General features: G+C 36.9%; 1 protein-coding gene across 7 annotated transcripts in view; it reads right to left on the bottom strand.

Annotated features, from left to right (window-relative positions):
• Positions 1-27136, bottom strand: part of XRCC4 (X-ray repair cross complementing 4) — a 274654-nt gene that overhangs the window by 75915 nt on the left and 171603 nt on the right. For 3 of the 7 annotated variants that reach the window (XM_057541057.1, XM_057541056.1, XM_057541059.1), the window contains exons 7-8: positions 25137-25284; positions 15682-16102 (exon numbers count right to left, since the gene is read on the bottom strand). In XM_057541057.1, coding sequence (XP_057397040.1) covers positions 15925-16102; positions 25137-25284 — 326 coding nt within the window. In that variant the 3' untranslated portion in view covers positions 15682-15924. Of the gene's footprint in view, positions 1-15675; positions 16103-25136; positions 25285-27136 lie in introns of those variants that run through there. The other 4 variants (XM_057541060.1, XM_057541062.1, XM_057541058.1 and 1 more) reach the window with 4 other exon arrangements.

The raw sequence follows: 27136 nt of genomic DNA, 5'->3' as shown, positions 1-27136 counted from the left end.
GATAATGAGAAAACAGGGGATAAGAAGATATGTTTCCCACTTGACATCCACTCCTGGGCATGTTTGAGTAGAATGCCGTGAACTATTTAAATTGTTCTTTTTCCTATCTCTCTCCTCCTCCCCTTTTTATGGTGGGAGAGGGGAATGGAGAGTGTATGTTGAATGTGCATAAGCTGTTTGCATTTAGAACACAACTCCACTATACTATATGAGTGACTTTAATGTAGAATATCTGATATGACACAGAAGGCAGAAGTAGGGCTAATAGGTAGACACTGGCATGTGAAACAGGCTTTCATTTAAAGCAGTAAGACTTTTGTCCCACAAAATATTTATATAAAGGTTACGTGACTATATATTTTGGATTAGATAATAAATTCCATTCCAATACTAATACAATAATTATCTGAAGCAAGTGGACAAAATGAACATAAAATAGTAGGAAGAAAAGAATTACAGTCTGCTACTTTAGATAATGCACAATAGCATCCCTTTCATTGCTTGAAATACAAATGGGAGTGTAATAAGTAATAAATTTAAGAATCTTAGAGTAAATCAGTGATTTATGATATCTCTAAAATTCAGACTGAATGAGTCACTGGATTGGATGTCTTATCATTATAAATTATTTGAAATAAAGAATAGAATTACAATAACTATAAAGTTTAAAGAAAAGTACAAAAGACAGCAGAAAATGAAGTAAAATAATATAAATGCCAAAAGAAACAAGATTTTTCAAAGTTTCAGGTGACTTTAACAAAAAGAAAATTTCAATTGGGTTCACTGAAAAGACAAGGTATAATACTACCTCTGAAACATAATTCAGGAATACATTTGAGTCAGCAGTTGATTATAAAGGGCTAAATAAAATCCCTTCTGTTTTCCTATATGTAGCCTGTGTATATCTGTATTTTAAAAGTTGTTATATTATGTAGAAATTATCTTTTTAACTATATGACTTGGTTGCTAGCTCCTTGAGAAAAAGGAATGGTACAGTGCCTGGTACTCAATAAATGTGGGCCTGAATTCTGAGATGAGATATATATGACATATTAGCAAACACCACTGACTGGGTAACTTTAAGATTAGAGTTAGAAGATGATTTTTTTAAATGACAGCATGTTTAAATCATGAAAAATAATTATTAATAGCAAACTTCTGAAGGAGGATTTGGCAGATATACACAAGACTCCAGACAACCAGAAAAATAAATTTTTAACCTTTACGTATTATCATACTGGGATTCTTTCCCTCCCTTTTTCTTTTCTTCCCTTTTACTCCCTATCCTTCTTCCTCTTACATTTGTTTCTTTCCAAAAATCTTTCCTTTCCTTTCCTTTTTTTTTTTTAAAACATGCTTTTCTAAATTTTCAAAGACACATGCTACAGGACTTTGAAAAGGAACTGAAATTTGTGATGAGTTCAAGATTTCTCTTTTTCAACTAAGACTTCGGCTCCATGAAAGCAAGCACTCTGTTTTATTCACTATTATATCACTTAAGACAGTGCCTGGCAAATATTAGTCCTTCAAATATTTGCTGAATAATTTTTTTATTAGAAAAACTATCTCCTCCAAAGAGTCCTGCTTTAAATATGGGACTTCCTACTGGTTCACTAATAGAAAATTATCATTGTTTGTAAAAGTAGTATAGAAAATGGTGGAAGACATTTCTACACTGTGTATATACTATAGAGTATGTGCAGAGAGTTGAAAGAACAAGTGATAAAAACATGAAATTCACAGATGATAGCATATTAGAGATAGATGATAAAAATGATGATAAATAGAAAAGAGTTAACATGTACTGAGTGCTAGTATTTGTGCCAGGCACTGTGCTAAGAATTTTACATGCACTATCTAAAAATTCTCACAAATCTAGGTAGGCACTATTATTACCCTTTTTTTTTTTACTGATAAGGAAATCAAAGCATATAAAGGTTGAGTGCGATGTCCACAATCTGACAGGTAGTAAGTTGTGAAGCTAAAACACAGACCCAGGCAGTTGGATTTCAGAATCCATACTCTAAATCACTATAATATGGTGTTTCACTACATATAAAGTAAATCAAGATAATTTTGTCTGGTTAAGTCCTACATTTTTTAGAAAGAAAAACTAAGGCCAAGAAACACTGAATAACTTGGTCAAGATCACTATTTTCTACTTGACTTGGTCATTAACAAAAGCGTAACAACACATTCTCTTACTTCCTATATTAAATAAGCAAGCAAGCAAGCCTACAGCCCTCTCTGGCTACGTCTCTACTTGTCTGCTCATTTTTAGAGCAAAACTCCTTCAAAGTTTTACCCATATTCTGTGTGTCTAATTCTCACCTCATTCCACTCTAATTAGTCATCTGTCTCAAAACTCCCCCTGAGACCCTGGTAGCGCCTCTGTCCTTATTGATTTCTCAGTAGCAGTTGAGAGTTGATCTTTTCTTTTTGAAACATATTTTTAGCTTCTATTAAATCATAATCACCTCATTTTCTTCCTACGTAATAGTCCCCCTTTCTCAGAGCTTGGCCTCTCACTGGTGATATATGTAGAACCTAATCCCCAAATCCTGAAACAAACGTTCTAAGGGCTCAGTCATGGGTATCCTTTATTCAGAATTTTCTCTGATCCCATGGTTTAAATACTAATTACAGTCAATCTTCATTATTCATGAATTCCAAATTCACCTACTAGCTAAAATTTACTTCCAACCTTCAAATCAATACTTCAAGTGTTCTCTCAGTCATTTGCAGACATGCACATGCATGGAGCAGTGAAAAATTTGAGTCCCTGAAGTACATGTGCCCAGCTGAGGTGGAACAAGGTTAGCGTCTTCCAGTTTCACCTCTCATACCTGTAAACACAAGTGTCCATTTTGCAGTGTATTTTGTGCCTTTTTTGCATTTTTGCGCTTTTTATTGCTGATTTTGCTTTTTTAAATGGCCCCCAAGTATAGAACTGGAGTGCTACCTAATGTTCCCAATCACAAGAAGGCTATGATGTTCCTTATAGGAGAAAATAGGTGTGTTAGATAAGCTTCATTCAAGCATGAGTCATAGTGCTGTTGGCCATGAGTTCAATGTTAATAAATCAACAATATATATCAAATATGGTGTCTTTAAACAGAAATGTACATAAAACCAGGTTATGTATTGATTGGTTGGCAAAAATGTGACCAGAGCCTCCAGGAACCTAACCCTGTATTTCCCCTAGAGACAATGACACAGTATTTGTTAATTCAGTGTCCCCAGCAACTTTATAGAACATAACTACTGTGAATGAGAATTGACTGTATATGCCTGTGTCCCCCAAATCTTTGTTAAACAAATGAATGAATCACACAATTAGTTCAAGAGGCAGGGGCAAGGTCATTCAGAGCACGGTAATGAGTTTAGATTTTAAGTACAATGGGAAGCCACTGGAATATTTTAGGGAAAGTATAGGAAGTGGGACAGACAGTGAGAAGTATAAAGATATAATCAAATTTCTGTTTTCTGAAGTTCACTATGTGGAGAATGGATTAGAGGATGGAGAAGTGAAATGCGGAAACCAAGAAGGAGCAGGCGGCAGTATTTAGGTAAATTATGATTGTGGTTTACACTAGCTTAGCAGCAGTAGAAACAGGCAACAAGTGAATAGATTCTAAGAGATATTTTAAAGGCAGAATGTATGAGATGAGCAGTTGTACTGGATGTGCGGTGAGGGAAAGGGAGAAGTTCAGGATGATTCAATTTCAGGCTTTCATTACTGTGTAGATGGTAGAAACATTTACCAAAAAAGGGGAAGACTCAACCGCGTGAGATCTACTTTGATATCTCCTTGATCTCATTATAGATCTGTTTATTACTCCATTTACTTGATGATTATAGAGTACCTACTATGTGCCAGGTATCATGCTAGTTGTAGAATATTTTCTTTTCTGTAATGGTTGATTTGTATGAAATTCCCAGTTTTGGAGGTTAATTTTTGAACTCTATTAAATGTAATATATTTTCTCATTTGCAGTCACTTATCTGCATGTCCATCCTGGGTTAACGGAAAAAACGTAATAATTTTTCCTTTGTGTTATTGGTGTCTACCTCTAGTATTCATTTTAATTAGGCATTCCAAATGTATCTGGACCTCATATCACATGGCCTCATTATCACACTGGATTGTAATTATTTATTGATCTGTTTCTGCAACTATATCATATCCTTCCAAAGGCGAAGTACCTGTTCTATCTTGTTTGGTGCTGTAGCCCTGCGCCAGGCACAGTGCTTGGCACATAATAGGGACTCCATTCCTATATTAAGGAGGAGATAAAAGACAGAGGCCTATAACCATATCTAATGATAATCTGTAATGGCCAGTTTTCTTTCCTATGCTGGGTTATTTTCCTCCTTTAGAAGTTACTGGTGTATGTTCCTAACAGTTTATATGGAAGACTCCAAAAGCGTACTTTAGACTGAAAGACCACCTTACTACTCAGTAAGAATACGGAGATTTTCATTTGTCTTACTTGCACACATAGCAGTTGAAAACAAATGAAATATTTTCTTTAACGGTTTCTGTGCTCTATATGGTGCCATTTATTGATTAACCAAAAATAAACCTCAATAAATAAAAAAGTATTATTTTCATGGTTTCTGAATATATAGGTCTGTTTGGCTTTATATCATTATCTCGTAACTTCATTAGTTTGCCAAATTCATTTGTGAGTACAATTCCTATTTTATCCCCTATAGTCTGGAAATTCCTACAAAGTCACATATTTTGGCCCTAGGCAAAACACTTTATAAAATCAGCACTATATCCATAACAGATTGTGACAGTGAAAAAGTTGATTTTCTCTGTAGTCCATAAGTAGAATATATCTCCAAGCAAGAAAAATCCTGTAACTTCAGACTGCAATGAAAGTACATGTCCAAAAGGAATACTTCCTGGGATTGGAGCTAACAAGAACCCCACCTATATCAAGGAAGGCTTTCAGAGGCTATAGTACACATTCCAGAATGACAACTTTTTAAAAAATAGGACTTGGACAACAACAAAAATAAATAAATAAATAAATAAATTTTAAAAATGTGACTTGGACATAGTTTACTGATTAAAATACTTTCCTATGTGCTAAAAATTAATTTTAAAAAATTGAATAAATAAAAAGAAGTAAAATAATATAAAATTAATGTAGTATATGTCTATATACTTGAGTGTACAAATATCCCAGCCTGACAAAGGAAACTTTTCCAGTCTTCTGGGAAGTCAATGCCCATGACCACCAAGTTTTCTTTATCCAGCTTTTGCAGTAGGCTGATTTCTAAAGTAAGACAGATGACTTACTTTTATAAAGACAATGTTTAACAAATAGCTTTCAATAACTGATGAGGCTTCCCAGTTCTTCCATAGTAAGAGGACAGCAACCTTAAGTGTTTCTCAATTCATCCCTCCCCTTTTTTTCAATCACGCTCACACCTATAATCATTATTCTTCTTCAGATAATTCTTTCTTCCTGGACTACTGTAATATCCTAGCTTCACTGACAATCTGTAAACATTCCCTCCATCAAATGTATGGTTTCCAAAGAAATGTTCCTAACGTACTGTTCATTATGATATTCTTTGGCTGAAAATGTTTAACAGGTCCTTGCTGCTTTCATAAAAGAAGTCCAAATAAATCAGCTCAGCATTTAAGTACCAAATTCCATCTACCTTGCTAGTTTTATTCACATTTCTCTGCATCTCATGATAAGGTCACTGGTTCCCTATCTTCCAGACTCTTCCTCCACACATTTACTTATGCACTCTGTTCCTCTGACAGGAAGGCCCTTCTTAGTCAGGAGATATTTCATTTTTGTAACAAACAGACCCCAAACGCACCATGGCTCAATCAAGCTAGACATTTATTTCTCTTTCACACAATAGTCTAAAGGTAGTGGGTAGTTCGTGGTGGATATGCTGCCTTGCCCCATGAGACTGTCCAGGGACTACAATTCTTCCTCTCTTTTTACTCTACCATTTCCTAGGATGTTTTCCTTAAATGCCTGGTAGAAGATGGGCTGAGAAGGGAGAAAGAGACGGGGTTGTCAAGAATGTATGTTGCATCATTTTATGGGCAAGATCCCCAAATTGTACATATCATTCCCATTCAGATCCTATTGGCAAGGACTGCGTCACATGGCCATAACGCACTGCCAGGGAGGCTGGGAAATGTATCCTCTAGGCTGGGAGCCATGTGGCCTGTTAAAACATGCAGATGCATGGGATGGCAGAACGGGTTCTATTACTAAAAGAAAGAAGGGGAGTTGGGAGCCTGGATTCAATTATTAGTTTCTGCATTATCTTTCTTCAGTTTTTATCTCTAGAAACCCCCATTTACTTTACAAAGCTAAACTCAAATATCACCTTCGTCTAGCCAGTCTTCTCTGATCTTATCACATCTGCTTATTCCATAGTCCTCCAAATGGAATATCAACTCTCCCTTCTCTGAAATTTCAAAGTTCTTGTACCTATTATGGAGTTTGGCACATTTTAGCTATATACATATTAAAGATAGTTTGTCAGGAAATATAATGTGGCCAAAAAGGAAAAGATAAATGTATGCTATTGATTAATCTTCCTTCATTGTTTTATTTCCTATACAAAGATTGTAGAAGACAGTCTTTATTCTGTATTTCTAGAAGTGGTGTATGCAGAAGACAGCATTCAATAATGCTGGTAATGATACATTGCTTTATTCAATTCACTGATAAATTATAATTTAAGGAATTAACTTAGAAACAAAATTATTGTAAAAGATTTTCAAGTAAACAATGTCCTAAAATTTTACTGAAAAAACTTTTAATAATGATGTTTAAACAAACCATGTCTGTATTCTTTGTCCTTTCATAATGATTTACCAAAACTGAACAAAATCCTTGAATAATACTTACGAATAGTTATATACTTTTAATTTATTTAGGTTTTCTGTTTGTTCATTTCTTGTTTCTTTATCCTCATATTTGATTCCCTTACTCTATTTGCCAAGATCTCAGTTACTTGTGGGTTTATATCTTCTTATTTTGACATAAGTAGTTTATGCTTTCACACAAGCTTAGAACATGAAACAGCCATTTTATTTCATTTCATGATGTTTAATACAAAACAAATACCTATTTAACATTTAGTTATATGTCATAGTAGATGATTTAAGTTATAGAATTTCACTGTTAACATGTAAATTTTGAATACAGTATGCCAAATAATAAAAAATAAATGCACCTATATTTCTTTGAATATTAAACTATAAATTATGAACAGGGAGTCACTTCCTTTGATTAATAACCCCTCTGACCAGGTATAATGAATATTTACACATTATTCTGTGTTGGTAGAGTACTTAAAATGCCTGAAACAATAATGATTATCAAGTGAAATTTGGAAAAATTTTATGTGAGAAAGTCTTTCAAGTGACAGAAATATAATATATATGAAATATGTGATAAATTCCCTTTACCTAAAACACAGAAAGATTATAACAGCTTCTTATTAAAATTGTTTTAAAACAGAAATCCAAGTCTGTCAGTAATTTGAAATCTAAATGTATGTAATAGCCTGAGGGAATTGTAGTACAGGTTGTTCCCAGGGTGAGCTATAAACATGGAAATACTTTATTTAAACATCTATGTAATCTCCATTGAAACATATTATTTTGAAATTATGCTAAAAAAAGAACTTAAAATGCATGTACTTATAAGCCTAAGCTTTGGACACATTTAATAATCATGCTTTAAAAGGCCATAAAGCTGTGGTTGATATTAAATATGTTTTTTTAAAAATATTAATATTTTGTCCTTTCTGTATAGCTAAAAAAGTCCACTCAGGCAACCTGTACCTTAAAGTGTAACTGCTGATTTTATTGGCAAACCTATAATAATGCATATGATCAATCTTTACTTAATTATTTTGAGTTGCAAACACAACTAATAAATCATCTTTGAAATGCACTGACCATAATCAGTATATTCTGGAACAAGTCCAGGGGGCCATTAATCAAAACATGCAGCAAGGAAAGTGAGAGCCGCAGCCTGAAGAGTTAGGTAAACACACAGTGAAGTTAATAAAAACCTATCTCATTTTAAAACCACCACTGTGTTTACTTTTGCAACTAAGATAAACATTATGATAAAATTAAAGTTGTATAAAAAATGAGGTTTGCTAATGACGACCAAAGCAAATATATAGCAATTGCACATACATTTTATGTCCCTAATTTGACACTAGAGAAGTTTAAAGTTCAGTTACCAAAAACCTTCAAGAATTAGATATTTAAATCTGATAAATTACATTATCCATGAAAATTAAATACACACGCGCGCGCGTGCACACACACACACACACACACACACATCAAATATGTTGAGGTTTAAATTAGAAAAAAAAAAGCAATCAAGGTATAAAAATGAAAATAGGTTCTTTTTGAAAGAATAGGATGGTCAACTACCACATTCTAAATTGGCAGATGCAAATGAATAAACTGTAAAAAATGAGTAAATGTTTGAATGAGTTAGAAATTAAATTTTAAATGAAACAAAATGATAGAATACAAAAGCATATATATAATGTAAATATATGTAAATATCTATCTATTTATTTACTTACTTATTATCAACTGCTTTTAAAACTGGTCTTCCAGTTGTGTTATTTTCCTTCAATATAATCTTATTGACTGCTAATTGGAAGGAAAGATGTGCTGAGTTAACACTCGGCAAATGTACCATAGAAAGGTAGGGGCAATCCTCATTTCCATAAGAACTGTGAGGAAAGGAAACACTACAGGTTTAAAAACCCCATAAACAAAGTTTCCTTTCCAGGAAGAGATTTCCAAGATTTAGCCAAAAGCCCTGGGAAGACAGTGCTTTAAAAATAACAGTGTATCACAGTCTTAGAGCTTCCTACTTAGATACTGCTTTCATTCATGTGATCTCATCTGACCCTCATAACCATGTTGAAAGGCAGGCAGGAGGTATTATTAAACCAATCCTTGTACTCACAGAGCTGCAGTTCTATCTCTACTGTGTTATTGTAGAAATTTTGAACAAACAGTCGAAAGTCACTGAATCTGATATTTACTCAGCTCTTAATTCACTGAGTTTCTGTAAGAATTGAATGAATTAAATGAATGAATTAAAGGAATTTAAGTGCTTAACACAACCCCTGGCGCACACTAATCGTATTAAATATTAGTTATTGAAGCAGTATAACAAAGTAGCTAAAAAGTATGGTCTTTGGAATAAGATGATCCTAGATTCAAAATCACAGACGTAGCATTGTCTTTGGGCAAGTTATCTAATCTCTCTAGGACTGAGCTTCCTAATCTATAAAATGGGTATAGTTTAGTGAGACATATAAAGGGCATATACAAAGGGTTTAGCACAGTATCTAGGACATAAGTATTCAGTGAATGTTAAATATTTTCTTTATTATTGATAGATGGATTTGATTAACTAATAACTTATGTAAATACAAAATATCATTAACAAAAATTAAAAGGCAAATGATAGTCTGGGTAAAATAAAATTAATACTTTTAGATATAAAGCAATAGGAGACAAATACCTCCACTGAAAATCAGCTGAGGTTATGGATAGGTAATAAACAAAGATGAAATGTCAATAATCAATATATGTCAGAGAAAAATGATGTCTCTAAAGGTTAGGTACAAAAATTAAACAATGAAATACTATTTATTGATTAAACGATTAAAATGACCTGGCAATGATCAGAATGAATTGGAAAACAAAAGAACAAAAGGCAAACACTGCTTGTGGGAGTACCAACTGTGATAGCTTTCTGGAGGAACACTGTCAAAACATAACAAAGGACTAACAAGTACATATGCCTAATAAGTACATTACTAACCTAGTAATTTCATTTTTGGGAATTCATACTAAGGAAACAATCAGTCATATGTGCAAATTTATGTACAAGTATATACAACATTCTTTGCGATAGTACAAATGTGGATAAGGCCTAAATGTACAGTATGGGAAATGGTTAAAGAAATTATGATACATTTACACAATGGGACACTATAAATATAAAATGATGTTGAAGCAATGTATCTATTAAAGTAGAAATACATATTTAAATATTAAAATAGCAGGCTACATCATAAACAGTATGAGCCTTGTTTTGCACGTAAAGTGTGGAAGAGAAGAGATCTGCAAATATACAGAATACCATGGTGTTCTCCATGTGGGTGGGATTATGCATTTCCTAGCTACCATTTTGTTTCTGTATACGTTCTGCTTTTGGGGGGGAGATAAGCATGCGGTGCTTTTACAATTGGGAAACAAAGAAAATGAACCTCATTTTATTGAGAAATAAATGGATTCATTTAGTAGGTAAGTGGATAAACTGTGGTACATCCAGACAGTGGATTAATATTCAGCACCAGAAAGAAATGAGCTATCAAACCATCAAATGATATGTAGGAAACTTAAGTGTATTTTTTTTTTAAACATCTTTATTGAAGTATAATTGCTTTACAATGGTGTGTTAGTTTCTGCTTTATAACAAAGTGAATCAGTTACACATATACATATGTTCCCATGTCTCCTCCCTCCTGCATCTCCCTCCCTCCCACCCTCCCCATCCCACCCCTATAGGTGGCCACAAAGCACCGAGCTGGTCTCCCTGTGCTATGCGGCTGCTTCCCACTAGCTATCCATTCTACATTTGGTAGTGTATATATGTCCATGACACTCTCTCACCCTGTCACATCTCACCCCTACCCCTCCCCATATCCTCAAGTCCATTCTCTAGTAGGTCTGTGTCTTTATTCCCGTCTTGCAACTAGGTTCTTCATGGCCTTTTTTTTTTTCCCTTAGATACCATATATATGTGTTAGCATACTGTATTTGTTTTTCTCTTTCTGACTTACTTCACTCTGTATGACAGACTCTAACTCCATCCACCTCATTACAAATACCTCCATTTCATTTCTTTTTATGGCTGAGTCATATTCCATTCTATATATGTGCCACATCTTCTTTATCCATTCATCCGATGATGGACACTTAGGTTGCTTCCACATCCTGGCTATTGTAAATAGAGCTGCAATGAACATTTTGGTACATGACTCTTTTTGAACTATGGTTTTCTCAGGGTATATGCCCAGTAGTGGGATTGCTGGGTCGTATGCTAGTTCTATTTGTAGTTTTTTAAGGGACCTCCATACTGTTCTCCATAGTGGCTGTATCAATTTACATTCCCACCAACAGTGCAAGAGGGTTCCCTTTCCTCCACACCCTCTCCAGCATTTATTGTTTCTAGATTTTTTGATGATGGCCATTCTGACAGGTGTGAGATGATATCTCATTGTAGTTTTGATTTGCATTTCTCTAATGATTAATGATGTTGAGCATTCTTTCATGTGTCTGTTAGCAATCTGTATATCTTCTTTGGAGAAGTGTCTATTTAGGTCTTCTGCCCATTTTTGGATTGGGTTGTTTGTTTTTTTGTTATTGAGCTGCATGAGCTGCTTGTAAATCTTGGAGATTAATCCTTTGTCAGTTGCTTCATTTGCAAATATTTTCTCCCATTCTGATGGTTGACTTTTGGCCTTGTTTATGGTTTCCTTTGCTGTGCAAAAGCTTTTAAGTTTCATTAGGTCCCATTTGTTTATTTGTGTTCTTATTTCCATTTCTCTGGGAGCTGGGTCAAAAAGAATCTTGCTGTGATGTATGTCATAGAGTGTTCTGCCTATGTTTTCCTCTAAGAGTTTGATAGTGTCTGCCCGTACACTTAGGTCTTTAATCCATTTTGAGTTTATTTTTGTGCATGGTGTCAGGGAGTGTTCTAATTTCATACTTTTACATGTATCTGTCCAATTTTCCCAGCACCACTTATTGAAGAGGCTGTCTTTTCTCCACTGTATATGCTTGCCTCCTTTATCAAAGATAAGGTGACCATATGTGCGTGGGTTTATCCTGGGCTTTCTATCCTGTTCCATTGACCTATATTTCTGTTTTTGTGCCAGTACCTAACTGTCTTGATTACTGTAGCTTTGTAATATAGTCTGAAGTCAGGGAGCCTGATTCCTCCAGCTCCGTTTTTCGTTCTCAAGATTGCTTTGGCTATTCGGGGTCTTTTGTGTTTCCATAAAAATTGTGAAATTTTTTGTTCTAGTTCTGTGAAAAATGCCAGTGGTAGTTTGATAGGAATTGCATTGAATCTGTAGATTGCTTTGGGTAGTAGAGTCATTTTCACAATGTTGATTCTTCCAATCCAAGAACATGGTATATCTATCCATCTATTTGTATCATCTTTAATTTCTTTCATCAGTGTCTTATAATTTTCTGCATAAAGGTCTTTTGTCTCCTTAGGTAGGTTTATTCCTAGATATTTTATTCTTTTTGTTGCAATGGTAAACGGGAGTGTTTTCTTAATTTCACTTTCAGATTTTTCATCATTAGTGTATAGGAATGCAAGAGATTTCTGTGCATTAATTTTGTATCCTGCTACCTTACCAAATTCATTGATTAGCTCTAGGAGTTTTCTGGTAGCATCTTTAGGATTCTCTATGTATAGTATCATGTCATCTGCAAACAGTGACAGCTTTACTTCTTCTTTTCCAATTTGGATTCCTTTTATTTCTTTTTCTTCTCTGATTGCTGTGGCTAACACTTCCAAAACTATGTTGAATAATAGTGGTGAGAGTGGGCAACCTTGTCTTGTTCCTGATCTTAGTGGAAATGGTTTCAGTTTTTCACCATTGAGGACGATGTTGGCTATGGGTTTGTCATATATGGCCTTTATTATGTTGAGGAAAGTTCCCTCTATGCCTACTTTCTGCAGGGCTTTTATCATAAATGGGTGTTGAATTTTGTCAAAAGCTTTCTCTGCATCTATTGAGATGATCATATGGTTTTTCTCCTTCAATTTGTTAATATGGTGTATCACGTTGATTGATTTGTGTATATTGAAGAATCCTTGCATTCCTGGGATAAACCCCACTTGATCATGGTGTATGATCCTTTTAATGTGCTGTTGGATTCTGTTTGCTAGTATTTTGTTGAGGATTTTTGCATCTATGTTCATCAGTGATATTGGCCTGTAGTTTTCTTTCTTTGTGACATCTTTGTCTGGTTTTGGTATCAGGGTGATGGTGGCCTCGTAGAATGAGTTGGGGAGTGTTCTTCCCTCTGCAATATTTTGGAAGAGTTTGAGAAGGATAGGTGTTAGCTCTTCTCTAAATGTTTGATAGAATTCACCTGTGAAGCCAAATGGTCCTGGGCTTTTGTTTGTTGGAAGGTTTTTAATCACAGTTTCAATTTCAGTGCTTGTGTTTGGTCTGTTCATATTTTCTATTTCTTCCTGGTTCAGTCTCAGCAGGTTGTGCATTTCTAAGAATCTGTCCATTTCTTCCAGGTTGTCCATTTTATTGGCATAGAGTTGCTTGTAGTAATCTCTCATGATCGTTTGTATTTCTGCAGTGTCAGTGGTTACTTCTCCTTTTTCATTTCTAATTCTATTGATTTGAGTCTTCTCCCTTTTTCTCTTGATGAGTCTGGCTAATGGTTTATCAATTTTGTTTATCTTCTCAAAGACCAGCTTTTAGTTTCATTGATTTTTGCTATTGTTTCCTTCATTTCTTTTTCATTTATTTCTGATCTGATCTTTATGATTTATTTCCTTCTGCTAGCTTTCGAGTTTTTTTGTTCTTCTTTCTCTAATTGCTTCAGGTGCAAGGTTAGGTTGTTTATTTGAGATGTTTCCTGTTTCTTGAGGTAGGCTTGTATTGCTATAAACTTCCCTCTTAGCACTGCTTTTGCTGCGTCCCATAGGTTTTGAGTCGTCGTGTCTCCATTGTCATTTGTTTCTAGGTATTTTTTGATTTCCCCTTTGATTTCTTCAGTGATCACTTTGTTATTAAGGAGTGTATTGTGTAGCCTCCATGTGTTTGTATTTTTTACAGAACTTTTCCTGTAATTGATATCTAGTCTCATAGCGTTGTGGTTGGAAAAGATACTTGATACGATTTCAATTTTCTTAAATTTACCAAGGCTTGATTTGTGACCCAAGATATGATCTATCCTGGAGAATGTTCCATGGGCACTTGAGAAAAATGTGTATTCTGTTGTTTTTGGGTGGAATGTCCTATAAATATCAATTAAGTCCATCTTGTTTAATGTATCATTTAAAGCTTGTGTTTCCTTATTTATTTTCATTTTGGATGATCTGTCCATTGGTGAAAGTGGGGTGTTAAAGTCCCCTACTATGATTGTGTTACTGTCGATTTCCCCTTTTATGGCTGTTAGTATTTGCCTTATGTATTGAGGTGCTCCTATGTTGGGTGCATAAATATTTACAATTGTTATACCTTCCTCTTGGATCGATCCCTTGATCATTATATAGTGTCCTTCTTTGTCTCTTGTAATAGTCTTTATTTTAAAGTCTATTTTGTCTGATATGAGAATTGCTACTCCAGCTTTCTTTTGATTTCCATTTGCATGGAAGATCTTTTTCCATCCCCTCACTTTCAGTCTGTATGTGTCTCTAGGTCTGAAGTGGGTCTCTTGTAGACAGCATACATAAGGGTCTTGTTTTTGTACCCATTCAGCCAGTCTGTGTCTTTTGGTGGGAGCATTTAATCCATTTACATTTAAGGTAATTATCGATATGTATGTTCCTATTCCCATTTTCTTAAATGTTTTGGGTTTGTTATTGTAGGTGTTTTCCTTCTCTTGTGTTTCTTGCCTAGAGAAGTTCCTTTAGCATTTGTTGTAAAGCTGGTTTGTTGGTGTTGAACTCTCTCAGCTTTTGCTTGTCTGTAAAGGTTTTAATTTCTCCATCAAATCTGAATGAGATCCTTGCTGGGTAGAGTAACCTTGGTTGTAGGTTTTTCTCCTTCATCACTTTAAGTATATCCTGCCACTCCCTTCTGGCTTGCAGAGTTTCTGCTGAAAGATCAGATGTTAACCTTATGGGGATTCCCTTGTGTGTTATTTGTTGTTTTTCCCTTGCTGCTTTTAATATGTTTTCTTTATATTTAATTTTTGACAGTTTGATTAATATGTGTCTTGGCGTGTTTCTCCTTGGATTTATCCTGTATGGGACTCTCTGTGCTTCCAGGACTTGATTAACTATTTCCTTTCCCATATTAGAGAAGTTTTCAACTATAATCTCTTCAAAAATTTTCTCAGTCCCTTTTTTTTCTCTTCTTCTTCTGGGACCCCTATAATTCGAATGTTGGTGCGTTTAATGTTGTCCCAGAGGTCTCTGAGACTGTCCTCAGTTCTTTTCATTCTTTTTTCTTTATCCTGCTCTGCAGTAGTTATTTCCACCATTTTATCTTCCAGGTCATTTATCCGTTCTTCTGCCTCAGTTATTCTGCTATTGATCCTTTCTTGAGTATTTTTAATTTCATTTATTGTGTTTTTCATCATTGCTTGGTTCCTCTTTAGTTCTTCTACGTCCTTGTTAAATGTTTCTTGCATTTTGTCTATTCTAGTTCCAAGATTTTGGATCATCCTTACTATCATTATTCTGAATTCTTTTTCAGGTAGACTACCTATTTCCTCTTCATTTGTTAGGTCTGGTGTGTTTTGACCCTGCTCCTTCATCTGCTGTGTGTTTTTCTGTCGTCTCATTTTGCTTATCTTACTGTGTTTGGGGTCTCCTTTTCACAGGCTGCAGGTTCGCAGTTCCCGTTGTTTTTGGTATCTGTCCTCAGTGGCTAAGGTTGGTTCAGTGGGTTGTGTAGGCTTCCTGGTGGAGGGAACTAGTGCCTGAGTTCTGGTGGATGAGGCTGGATCTTGTCTTTCTGGTGGGCACGTCCACGTCTGGTGGTGTGTTTTGGGGTGTCTGTGGCCTTATTATGATTTTAGGCAGCCTCTCTGCTAATGGATGGGGCTGTGTTCCTGTCTTGCTAGTTGTTTGGCATAGGGTGTCCTGCCCTGTAGCTTGCTGGTCATTGAGTGAAGCTGGGTCTTGATGTTGAGATGGAGATCTCTGAGAGATTTTTGCCGTTTGGTATTACGTGGAGCTGGGTGGTCTCTTGTGGACCAGTGTCCTGAAGTTGGCTCTCCCACCTCAGAAGCACGGCCCTGATGCCTGGCCGGAGCACCAAGAGCCTTTCATCCACATGGCTCAGAGTAAAAGGGAGAAAAAATAGAAAGAAAGAAAGAAAGAGGCTATAATATAGTGAAGTAAAATAAAGCTATTATAAAGCAAAGCTATACAGACAAAATCTCACCCAGAAGCATATACATATACACTCACAAAAAAAGAAAAAGGGGGAAAATTAATATATCCTGCTCCCAAAGTCCACCTCCTGAATTTGGGATGATTCGTTGTCTATTCAGGTATTTAACAGATGCAGGCACATCAAGTTGTTTGTGGAGCTTTAATCCGCTGCTTCTGAGGCTGCTGGGAGAGATTTCCCTTTCTCTTCTTTGTTCGCACAGCTCCCAGGGTTCAGCTTTGGATTTGGACCCACCTCTGCATGTAGGTCACCTGAGGGCGTCTGTTCCCCGCTCACACAGGACGGGGTTAAAGGAGCAGCTGCTTCGGGGGCTCTGGCTCACTCAGGCCGGGGGGAGGGAGGGGTACGGATGCGGGGCGAGCCTGTGGCGGCAGAGGCTGGCGTGATGTTGCAGCAGCCTGAGGCGTGCCGTGCGTTCTCCCGGGGAAGTTGTCCCCGGGTCATGGGACCCTGGCAGTGGCGGGCTGCACCAGCTCCCGGGAGGGGCGGTGTGGAGAGTGACCCGTGCTCGCACACAGGCTTTTTGGTGGCGGCAGCAGCAGTCTTAGCATCTCACGCCCGTCTCTGGGGTCCGCGCTGATCGCCGCGGCTCGCGCCCGTCTCTGGAGTTCGTTTAGGCGGCGCTCTGAATCCCCTCTCCTTGTGCACCAGGAAACAAAGAGGCAAGAAAAAGTCTCTTGCCTCTTCGGCAGCTGCAGACTTTTTCCCTGGTCTCCCTCCCGGCTAGCTGTGGTGCACTAACCCCTTCAGGCTGTGTTCACGCCGCCAACCCCAGTCCTCTCCCTGCGATCCCACCGAAGCCCGAGCCTCAGCTCCCAGCCCCGCCCGCCCCAGCGGCTGAGCAGACAAGCCTCTCGGGCTGCTGAGTGCTGCTCGGCGTGGAGCCTCTGTGCGGGAATCTCTCCGTTTTTTCCTCTGCGCCCCTGTTGCTGTGGGATCCGCGCTGATAGCCACGGCTCGCGCCCGTCTCTGGAGCTCGTTTAGGCGGCGCTCTGAATCCCCTCTCCTCGCGCACCAGGAAACAAAGAGGGAAGAAAAAGTCTCTTGCCTCTTCGGCAGCTGCAGACTTTTTCCCGGACTCCCTCCCGGCTAGCTGTGGTGCACTAACCCCTTCAGGCTGTGTTCATGCCGCCAACCCCAGTCCTCTCCCTGCGATCCGACCGAAGCCCCGAGCCTCAGCTCGCAGCCCCCGCCCACCCCGGCGGGTGAGCAGACAAGCCTCTCGGGCTGGTGAGTGCTGCTCGGCACTGATCCTCCGTGCGGGAATCTCTCCGCTTTGCCCTCCACACCCCTGTGACTGTGCTCTCCTCCGTGGCTCCGAAGCTTCCCCCCTCCGCCACTCGCAGTCTCTGCCCACGAAGGGGCTTCCTAGTGTGTGGAAACCTTTCCTCCTTCACAGCTCCCTCCCACTGGTGCAGGTTCCGTCCCTATTCTTTTGTCTCTGTTATTTCTTTTTTCTTTTGCCCTACCCAAGTACGTGGGGAGTCTCTTGCCTTTTGGGAGGTCTGACGTCTTCTGCCAGCGTTCAGTGGGTGTTCTGTAGGAGCAGTTCCACGTGTAGATGTATTTCTACTGTATCTGTGGGAAGGAAGGTGATCTCTGCGTCTTACTCTTCCGCCATCTTCTCTCTCTCCCCCTTAAGTGTATATTATTAAGTGAAAGAATGCAATCTGAAAAGCCTGCATACTGTATGATTCCAACTATAAGACATTCTGGTTAAGGCAAAACTATGGGAATATTTCAAAGATTAGTAGCTGCCAGGGGTTAAGGGGAAAGAGGGATAAATTGGTGGAGCACAGAGGATTTTTAGGGTAATGAAACAATTCAGTATAATACTACAATGGTGGATACTTGTCATTATATATATGTCCAAATCCATAGAATGTACAACACCAAGAGTGAACCTGTAAAATACAGACCTTGGGTGATAATGATTTGTCAAGGTAGGTTCATCAATTGTAATAAATGTACTATTTTGATGGGGGGGTGCTGAGAGTGGGGGAAGTTGTGCATGTGTGGGGACAGAGGTACATAGGTACTCTCTGTACTTTCCACTCAATTTTGCCGTGAACCGAAAACTACTCTAAAACATATATACAATGGAATATTACTCAGCCATAAAAAGAAACGAAATTGAGTTATTTGTAGTCAGGTGGATGGACCTAGAGTCTGTCCTACAGAGTGAAGTAAGTCAGAAAGAGAAAAACAAATACCGTATGCTAACACATATATATGGAATCTAAAAAAAATGGTTCTGATGAACCAGGACAGGAATAAAGACACAGACGAAGAGAATGGACTTGAGGACACGGGGAGGGGGAAGGGTAAGCTGGGACGAAGTGAGAGAGTAACATTGACATATATACACTACCAAATGTAAAATAGATAGCTAGTAGGAAGCAGCTATAGCACAGGGAGATCAGCTCGGTGCTTTGCAACCACCTAGAGGGGTGGGATAAGGAGGGTGGGAGGGAGACGCAAGAGGGAGGGGATATGGGGATATACATATGCATATAGCTGATTCACTTTGCTATACAGCAGAACTAACACAACACTGTAAAGCAATTATACTCCAATAAAGATGTTAAAAAAAAATAAAGTAAGCAAGTTAATTAATTAATAAATACTGGGCTCTTTCCCTCCCTACTGTTAGGTTTTATTTAGTTTTTTATAATCTATAACATTGATAACAGAAACACAGGAAGAAGGCAAATAACTTTCTTCAACACTTCATCCTAAAAAGAATTTTAGTAATAGTAAATATTTCATTAAAACTCTACTTGACTGCAGTTGGGCTACAGTGGGGAAGTGGACTCTCTAGGACCCTGGAAAGCTCTGATAGACATGAGAACTTTGGTTCAGAGCCAGGAGAGCCTGATGTGTATAATTATTCCTCTAAACAAAAGTGCATGGATTGTGCAATTTCATCCAGGATGATGCTGTAAGCTTCTAGAATAAAAAGGAAAGACTGAGCTTTTCTCAGTCGAGGAAGATTATATCTTAAACAAATTGTATCAGTGGTGGCTGTGTAGTACCTCACCCCACTCCAGGGAGGTGAAGAGATACTGTGCTAAGATGTGCTGCACCTTTTCCTGCTCTGTGTAGCCACATGGACTATGATAAGATCGTGCAACCTTGGCTAATTAAATCGTGAACTTAACGTCGGGGTGCGTGAGTCCGCATGTGCGTGCAGATGCACATGTTGATTTACAACCTAACGCTCACCTAAAATATTGCAGCTACACAACTACTTAATGGGACCACTTAAAGGTTGATTCAGAACACAGTTAAAACTTCTTCCTTACAGTTCAAGAAGCAACATCTGTGAAAAGTTATGATTTGATAATATTTTTAAGGTTGTTTGGAACAATGTGTTAGAACTCTGTGTTTTCAGAAGACATCCATCACAAAGAAGACTAAATCATGTCTGTGTGCCTCACACGAGATAGGTGAACCTATATATTTTTACTTGCTAGCCTGCAGAAACAAAGACTACGTAAAAGTGTCTAAAGACTATACAAGTATTTTTTTGTACTTTTGGCCCAAACTATTTTAATGATTTTATCCTGCAGCTGAGATGATGTTGAACTCCTTCTTTTAGGGGTGTACGAATGTGTTCCAATCACTAGAATTCTCTTAGAAAATGACCCTGCTGCTCCCAGAAGGGCAGTTGGTCGGACAAGTAGGAGGTTTTCTAAGCAGTAGGATTGTGGGGAGATGGTGAGGTGGGGAGTTGTCATATACAAGCTAGTTGTTATATACAAACTAACATTTTGTTCTTGAGATACATTTAATGCCTAAAACTCTATAATTATGGCTGAAAGGATCTTATATACTTAAAATCACTAATGTTTGAGAATTTTGAGAGTTCGTATCCCAAACTACGGCCCTAAAGAATGCTATTCCTTGGACTGTCACTAATCCCTTTTTGGGAGGGAGGAAAGCAGACTGCATGACGGTGCTATGCTTGAGTACTTTTGAAAAATGATTAAACAAGTCAAATGAATTATTTACTATGGATTTTTTTAGATCCTTTAACACATAAATCTCCAAGTTTTAGGAGTTGGAGCATAAGGGAGCGTGGTAGCTGTGGTATGCAGCAATTTCTTTTTCTTTTTTTTTTTTTTTGAGAGGGAAATTTAGTTTTATTTATTTTTAATTGGAGTATAGTTGCTTTACAATATTGTGTTAGTTTATACTGTACAGCAAAGTGAATCAGCTACATGTATACATATATTCTCTCCTTTTTGGATTTCCTTCTCATTCACAGACTGCATTCTACAGAATTATGTAAAAGGAGACCTTAGGTATCCCACAGAGGGTTTCATATTCAAATAAGTTTAGAAATTCCAATTGAATTTAGAAATTGCAATTTCTAAGCTTATTTGAATATGAAACCCTCTGTGGGATACCTATTAAGATCTCCTTTTATATAATTCTGTAGAATGCAGTCTGTGAATGTTATCATAAAGAATAAATTCTGTACTCAATATCATTTAACTTCAATAAACGTCTGAGCTTTCTTCCCCCCACCTATTCAAATCTCGGAGCTAGAGGCGTTTTGTTCCACCTATATATTTAGCAGCTCTTCTGACCACAGAAGCTAATGCTTTTTCTAGTCAAGAGTCATTTAAGGAGGAGCTCAAAATTAAGTTAGAGTTGCTTGAGATTTGCGATAACCCTTGTTCCTGCTCCAATAAGAACTTCATATCCTGGTTTTGGTAACTAGGTCTGCATGGTGTAGCCCTGTGTTTGGCTCCTTGTCTTGGTCTGCAGTACAAACATGATTTGGTTGTAACTTGGGTTTGGCTCTCTTCTTGGCCACCTCTTCCAGGGTCTGGAGCCCTGATTCTAAGAGAAAGTTTTCATTTATAGGTCCCTTGTTCAGATACAAATTTCAGTATCTCTTAAAAAAGTAGTTTGCTTTTGATAAAGAAAATCTACAGAAGTGAGAAACAGAACAGCCAAAAGAAGGTAAAGCAGAATTTCCAGGTGGGGAGAAATGAGCTGAAATAGTTGAAGAAGTAACAGACATTAAAGTATTGATTAAATCACTTAAACTGAGCATTTTGTTTATTGGCTGACTTTGTTAACTGGTTGCTAATTTCAACAGACTGGGGCATTGATTCAATTTAGACAAATAAGTGAATAATGACTGGATTAATCATTTTGTTAAAATAATCCAACTAGTCTACCTAGCCATAATGATTTCATGTCATACCAACAAAATAGTATTAATAGACTTTTATTATATTAGCTTTCTGAGGATGTTGAAAGAATTAATAAGAGCTCTTAAATTTAAAAAATTGAAATGAAAATTCTTCCTCAATTATTATGTCATATGATAAAGCATTAAAAATTTAAGCTGGGGGGCTTCCCTGGTGGCACAGTGGTTGAGAATCTGCCTGCCAATGCAGGGGACATGGGTTCGAGCCCTGGTCTGGGAAGATCCCACATGCCGCGGAGCAACTGGGCCCGTGAGCCACAATTACTGAGACTGTGCATCTGGAGCCTGTGCTCTGCAACAAGAGAGGCTGTGATAGTGAGAGGCCCGCGCACCGCAATGAAGAGTGGCCCCCACTTGCCACAACTAGAGAAAGCCCTCGCACAGAAACGAAGACCCAACACAGCCATAAATAAAAATAAATTAATTAATTAAAAAAAAATTTAAGCTGGGTGTCTAATAAAGCCCAAATATAGTGTTATTTAATTTAAATACATATTGTGTCATTGTATATATATATATATTTTTTTAAATTTACTTTTATTTATTTATTTATTTTTGGCTGCATTGGGTCTTCATTGCTGCGCACAGGCTTTCTCTAGTTGCGGCCAGCAGGGGCTACTCTTCATTGCGATGCACAGGCTCCTCACTGCAGTGGCTTCTCTTGTTGCAGAGCATGGGCTCTAGGCACGTGGGCTTCAGTAGTTGTGGCACATGGGCTCAGTAGTTGTGGCTCGTGGGCTCTAGAGCGCAGGCTCAGCAGTTGTGGCGCCCAGGCTTAGTTGCTTCACAGCACATGGGATCTTCCCGGACCAGGGCTTGAACCCGTGTCCCTTGCATTGGCAGGTGGATTCTTAACCACTGCGCCACCAGGGAAGTCCATGCCATTGTATATTTATAGAAAGTGATTTTACATTGTTTACACTCAGAATTTTACCTGATGATATTAATAAAGTATGTAAGGATGAAAATAATTTCACAGTTTCTGTAGTCTTTGTCAGCTGGTTCATTTTGTTTAATATGTAGAATTAAAAGGACATACCAAACAACTCTACAAATCATAATTTCAAGTGATGTAAGATAGCAAATAGCAAGGAATGTACAGCACATGGTTATGTTGAATAATAACTCTTAGTGTTGATGCTAGTTGACAGACAGGATGAGGGTTCCCCAAGTATAATCATACTTTGTGGATTAGTCACACTAAAATTTTTAATGAATATTTATCAATAGATACCAGATTCAAGGATTTCAGAGTCTTACTAAACGCAGGAGATCATCAAAGATCTAAAAATATTCCTGAAAAAAATTTATATTTACCGAAAAAAAAAAGAAAAAGGCAAAATGTCAGTACAATTCTGCACCTCAGGACTGCTAACACATGCCAATTTAGGCTATTATCCTTGTGAGTACTCTACATAAGTTTCAGTATGTTTTCAATTTTCTAGTTTCCTGTGTTTCAAAAGAATGAAAGTTTTATTATTGGGAATCCAAAACTGTACAACATTCAGCAGTTTGAAAGCAGAATTAAAAAATGAAAAAGAAAGGAAGGACGATAGCTTTAGATAATTTTAAATGACTATATCTAAGAAGACACAATAATGACTAAAATATCAGAGATTTCTAGTCAATCTAATATTTTAATAATCCTTAAGAAGAGTCAAAAAGCAATATCAAAAGTTAGGGAAAACAAGAAGAAAAGTCCTCTGCGATGTGAGAACCAGAAATGCTATCATATACATGAGAAAAGGCTGAATTTTTAACAAGGGTCACACAGCCCAGCTTGGACTGGCCTCTGAGCAGCCCTCAGCCTCATCGCAATCCCTCCCTTGCTCCCTCCACTGCCATCACCCTCACACAGTCCACCTCAGCACATGTTTACAGGCTGTTTCCTCTGCCTAAATCTCTGCTCTCTACACTACTGTACTCCTCGTATCTGTGTAATCATACGAGTAATGTTTGTCTTCTCTCATGTAGACTAAGCTTTATGACATCAGGGACTGTGTCAAGTTTGCTCAGCATGTAAACATATGTTAAAAGAATGATACATGAATGAATGAATGAGGGAAAGCCATAGTCACAATTATTTTGTTCTCAACAAACAACGGTAACTACTGGGCATTTCCTTAGACAATGTGAAATCATGTGGTAGTCATACAATGAATGTAAATTCTACTGAGAGGCTACTGCAAGAGATACAGAGGAAATACCATTGTGAGCAACTGACAGAAATGTTTGAAATCCAGCATATGCTTAGAATTGAAAACAAGTAGTGAAGTCAGGCTTCCTAGCTACATTTAATGGGATATAATGGTTAATAAGCCATGGTAATGCACCTATAAACTCAAAACCCAATGATAAACAGACAACAAAACAATGCCACTATTAACTGTACAATGCATACTTTTATGCAAGAAACTCGAAAACTCCCTCCTATCAGGCTCAGTTTCCTGAATGCATGGATTGTGCCTGTCTTGGCATCCTCTTTGTCTATAACAGAATCCTAAAACTTCTTGCTCTCAGAACCCTTTTACACTTTCAAAAGTTCTGGAGGACCTCAAGAACATTTGTTCATGTGGACTGTATTTGCCATATTCAAAATAAAAACTGAGAAAAACTTAAAATATGTATTAAATAATTTTAAAATAATAATAAACCGAGTATATGATAACATGAATAACATATTCTTTATAAAAATCATTATATTTCCCAAACAAAAAATCTTGTGAGGGCAATGTTTTGCAAACATGTTGATGGCTGGCTTGAATAAAAACCGTTAGATTCTCATTAGCTTCTGCATTCAAACAGATATGACATATTATTTTAATTAAAATATATGAAGAAAATCTGGCCTCACATAGCTATGGAACTGAAGAAGGGGTGACCCTGTGGATCTCCACAAAGGGCCTTGGGAACCCTCAGATCCTCATTCCATACTTTGAATACCAGTGGTCTGTAATATCATCTGTCACAAGGCTGTTGTTCAACTACCATTTGCTAAATTAATGAAAAGTTTAGAGAAAAAGAAATAAAATCTTAGGGCATATATATATCACACACACACACGTACAAATGATTTGTACATTCATTTTGGATTCAACTGATAATATTTCTTATAAATGCAGACTGTTTTACTGCAATGAAACATTAGTTATCCCAACACCTCAACATATGACAACTAAATTGGGATGTATACTGAAGGAGGGCAGTCTGAACCAAAAAAGTGAAAAACAGTGAAAATACAGTTCATAATTCCAAAATCTAATAGAAATAAATAGATTACTACAAAGAGACATTTTACTTGAAAAAATACCAAGCATAATCAAATCAAGTGGCTAAGCTGAATGTTCTATGAGTCTCTTTAAAGCAGTAAATTCGATCGAAGTACTTTACTGAACACAAGCTGGATTCTAATGTTCTTAGTATCCTACATGCCATTTCTCAATAATCCATAACAACCACAAGAAAAAAAAATGTACTTACATTTTCAGCACTTCCGCTTTAAATATTAATAGGAATTAACCAAAAACCAGAGAAAATAAATTGATTCAAACATTTTACAATTTCCAAAAATCATAATTTTTGTTCTTAAAAATAGCCTTAAGTAAATTCAGAAATAAAAATATAATTTTAAGATTATATATTAGATTTTTAAATGTCATCTCACTATTTGGCAAAGAATAAAATGACTTACTTTTCCTTTTCTTGAAGTCGATGCTCCTGAGAAGCCATTTTAGGCTCCGTCCCAAGATTTTTTTGCATCCGCTGCCTCCTCTTTCTAGTTGGTGCAATATCAGTGACATCAGGACTTGAAATAATGGAATCATCTCTTCTTACAGTAGCTAAAATAAAATCACATAAAAATGTGACCCAACAAAATTATGCATATAATTTTTGAGCACAGTATCAACTTGCCGCTTGAGCACTGATATAAAGTGACACATTGAAATATAGCAAAATTATTTGTTTACTTTATTCAGATTTGGTGAAGTGAGCTAGTTAGATAGCATATAATACTTTAATACCAATATAAAATCTGAAGTATATTGTACACACGGAACAACTTGATCAAAATGGTCTCTGCCTATCTTGAGCAACAATCTTCTCAAATGCATAGATAAAACTGAATTAGAGGCACCTCTAAAAGGTGTTTGGTGGGGGGGGGGGATACTGCTATGGGAATAATGAATCAAACTGACAGTAAAACAGTAATTGTTAGCAGGAACGGGGACTTCTCCTAGTGATCCAGAGATAATTTTCATAAACTTTTTAGCCAACTGTAGGGAATAAGCACAAGAAAAATGTAAGAAAATACTATCAGATGTCTCTAATGTGGCTAAACCATTAAATTACCCTGAAAAATGTTTGATATACATGAAACAGAAGCAACAATAGAAACAGGCTTGATTTATATTCCTTTATTCTCTATGAAAAACTTAATTGCCAAGAGCTTTAGGGGAGTTCAGAATATTCATTCTTTCATCCAATACACAGTATATTCTCTAAACACATTTTTCTGTAAAAGAGAAGAACTCCTTTGCTATTGGTAAATCATGAACAATATCAGTATAATTTGGACTCTGGATGTCCTGTTGGTTCATATGATTTTTTTTCAGCTTGTTAATGTTTAAAAGTGATCAGGGGCAAGCTTTCACCCCAGTTAAAGAGAAAACCTTAGCAATGTATAAAGGCCTTAAGAAGTGGAGATGAGTGTCTAAAAATCCTATACAAGTCCATCCCGTTAGCACAAAAAGGGGCTGGTTTAGTGGAGTCAAGAACCCTATACTTTTCAAAAGTTAAGCTCTCTGCTGAAGCTGTAATTATGCCTAAAGAGCTGTGAAGACATTTCTCCCTGTATCTCAAATCAGATGTTTAATTTTGATGAAACTAGTGTAATCAAATGCATTCAATACCTCCTATCTCTTCCGTTTAAGAGGAAGTATAATGATGCAAAGGGTTAGCTGACGGTGATGCTTGGTGCAAATGTTGTCAGAGATTTAATGGAGTTAATGTTTTTGTTAGGATTGTAACTGGACAACTAACAACAACAATGTAAAGCTGCATAGACTTTAAGTGCTCAGCCCAAAATTTAACTTCTTTTTCCCATAAGCTCTATTAATTTTAGTGTGCTAATTTGCAGTGAGTAGCTGTTCAGGCACACATATATCACATTCTAGAAGAAAAGTCTGCATTTGAGTCCTCATTCTGTGCAGTCCAGGCTTCTATTGACCACTCTCTTGAAATGCTTCTTTTGACTTTTTTTTCCTGGAAATAACTACCATTTTTGAGAATGTATGTGCTGGACACTTTGCTATGGGTTTTATAAATATTATCTTATTAACCTTTAACCTTGTGAAGTACTTACTAACTTCATTTTACTTATGAGGAAACCAAGGCTTTAGAGAGGTTAAGTAACTTGCCCATACCACACAGCTTTTGCTTTTATATTTTATCATTTTGACAATTAAAAAATATTTCTGCCTGGTAGGCAAATTACTTATTGATAAAATATTAACTGAATGTTCATCAAAGCATATTTTACTTTCCAAAGCTGCTTAAGTTATTAAGACATGTAAGTTCCATTAGATTTCTTATACATTATTTTATTAACCTCTAAAAATGTATTGGGAGTAAAGAAAGGTAAATAAAAAGGGGTTTTTCTCTGAACGTATTCCAGCTGAATGATTCCCTTAT

The sequence above is a fragment of the Balaenoptera acutorostrata genome, chromosome 2, assembly GCF_949987535.1.
Source record: "Balaenoptera acutorostrata chromosome 2, mBalAcu1.1, whole genome shotgun sequence".
In the NCBI taxonomy this organism is placed as follows: domain Eukaryota; kingdom Metazoa; phylum Chordata; class Mammalia; order Artiodactyla; family Balaenopteridae; genus Balaenoptera; species Balaenoptera acutorostrata.
Note: the sequence above shows the minus strand (reverse complement) of the source record. Positions and strands in the feature narration are given on the sequence as shown.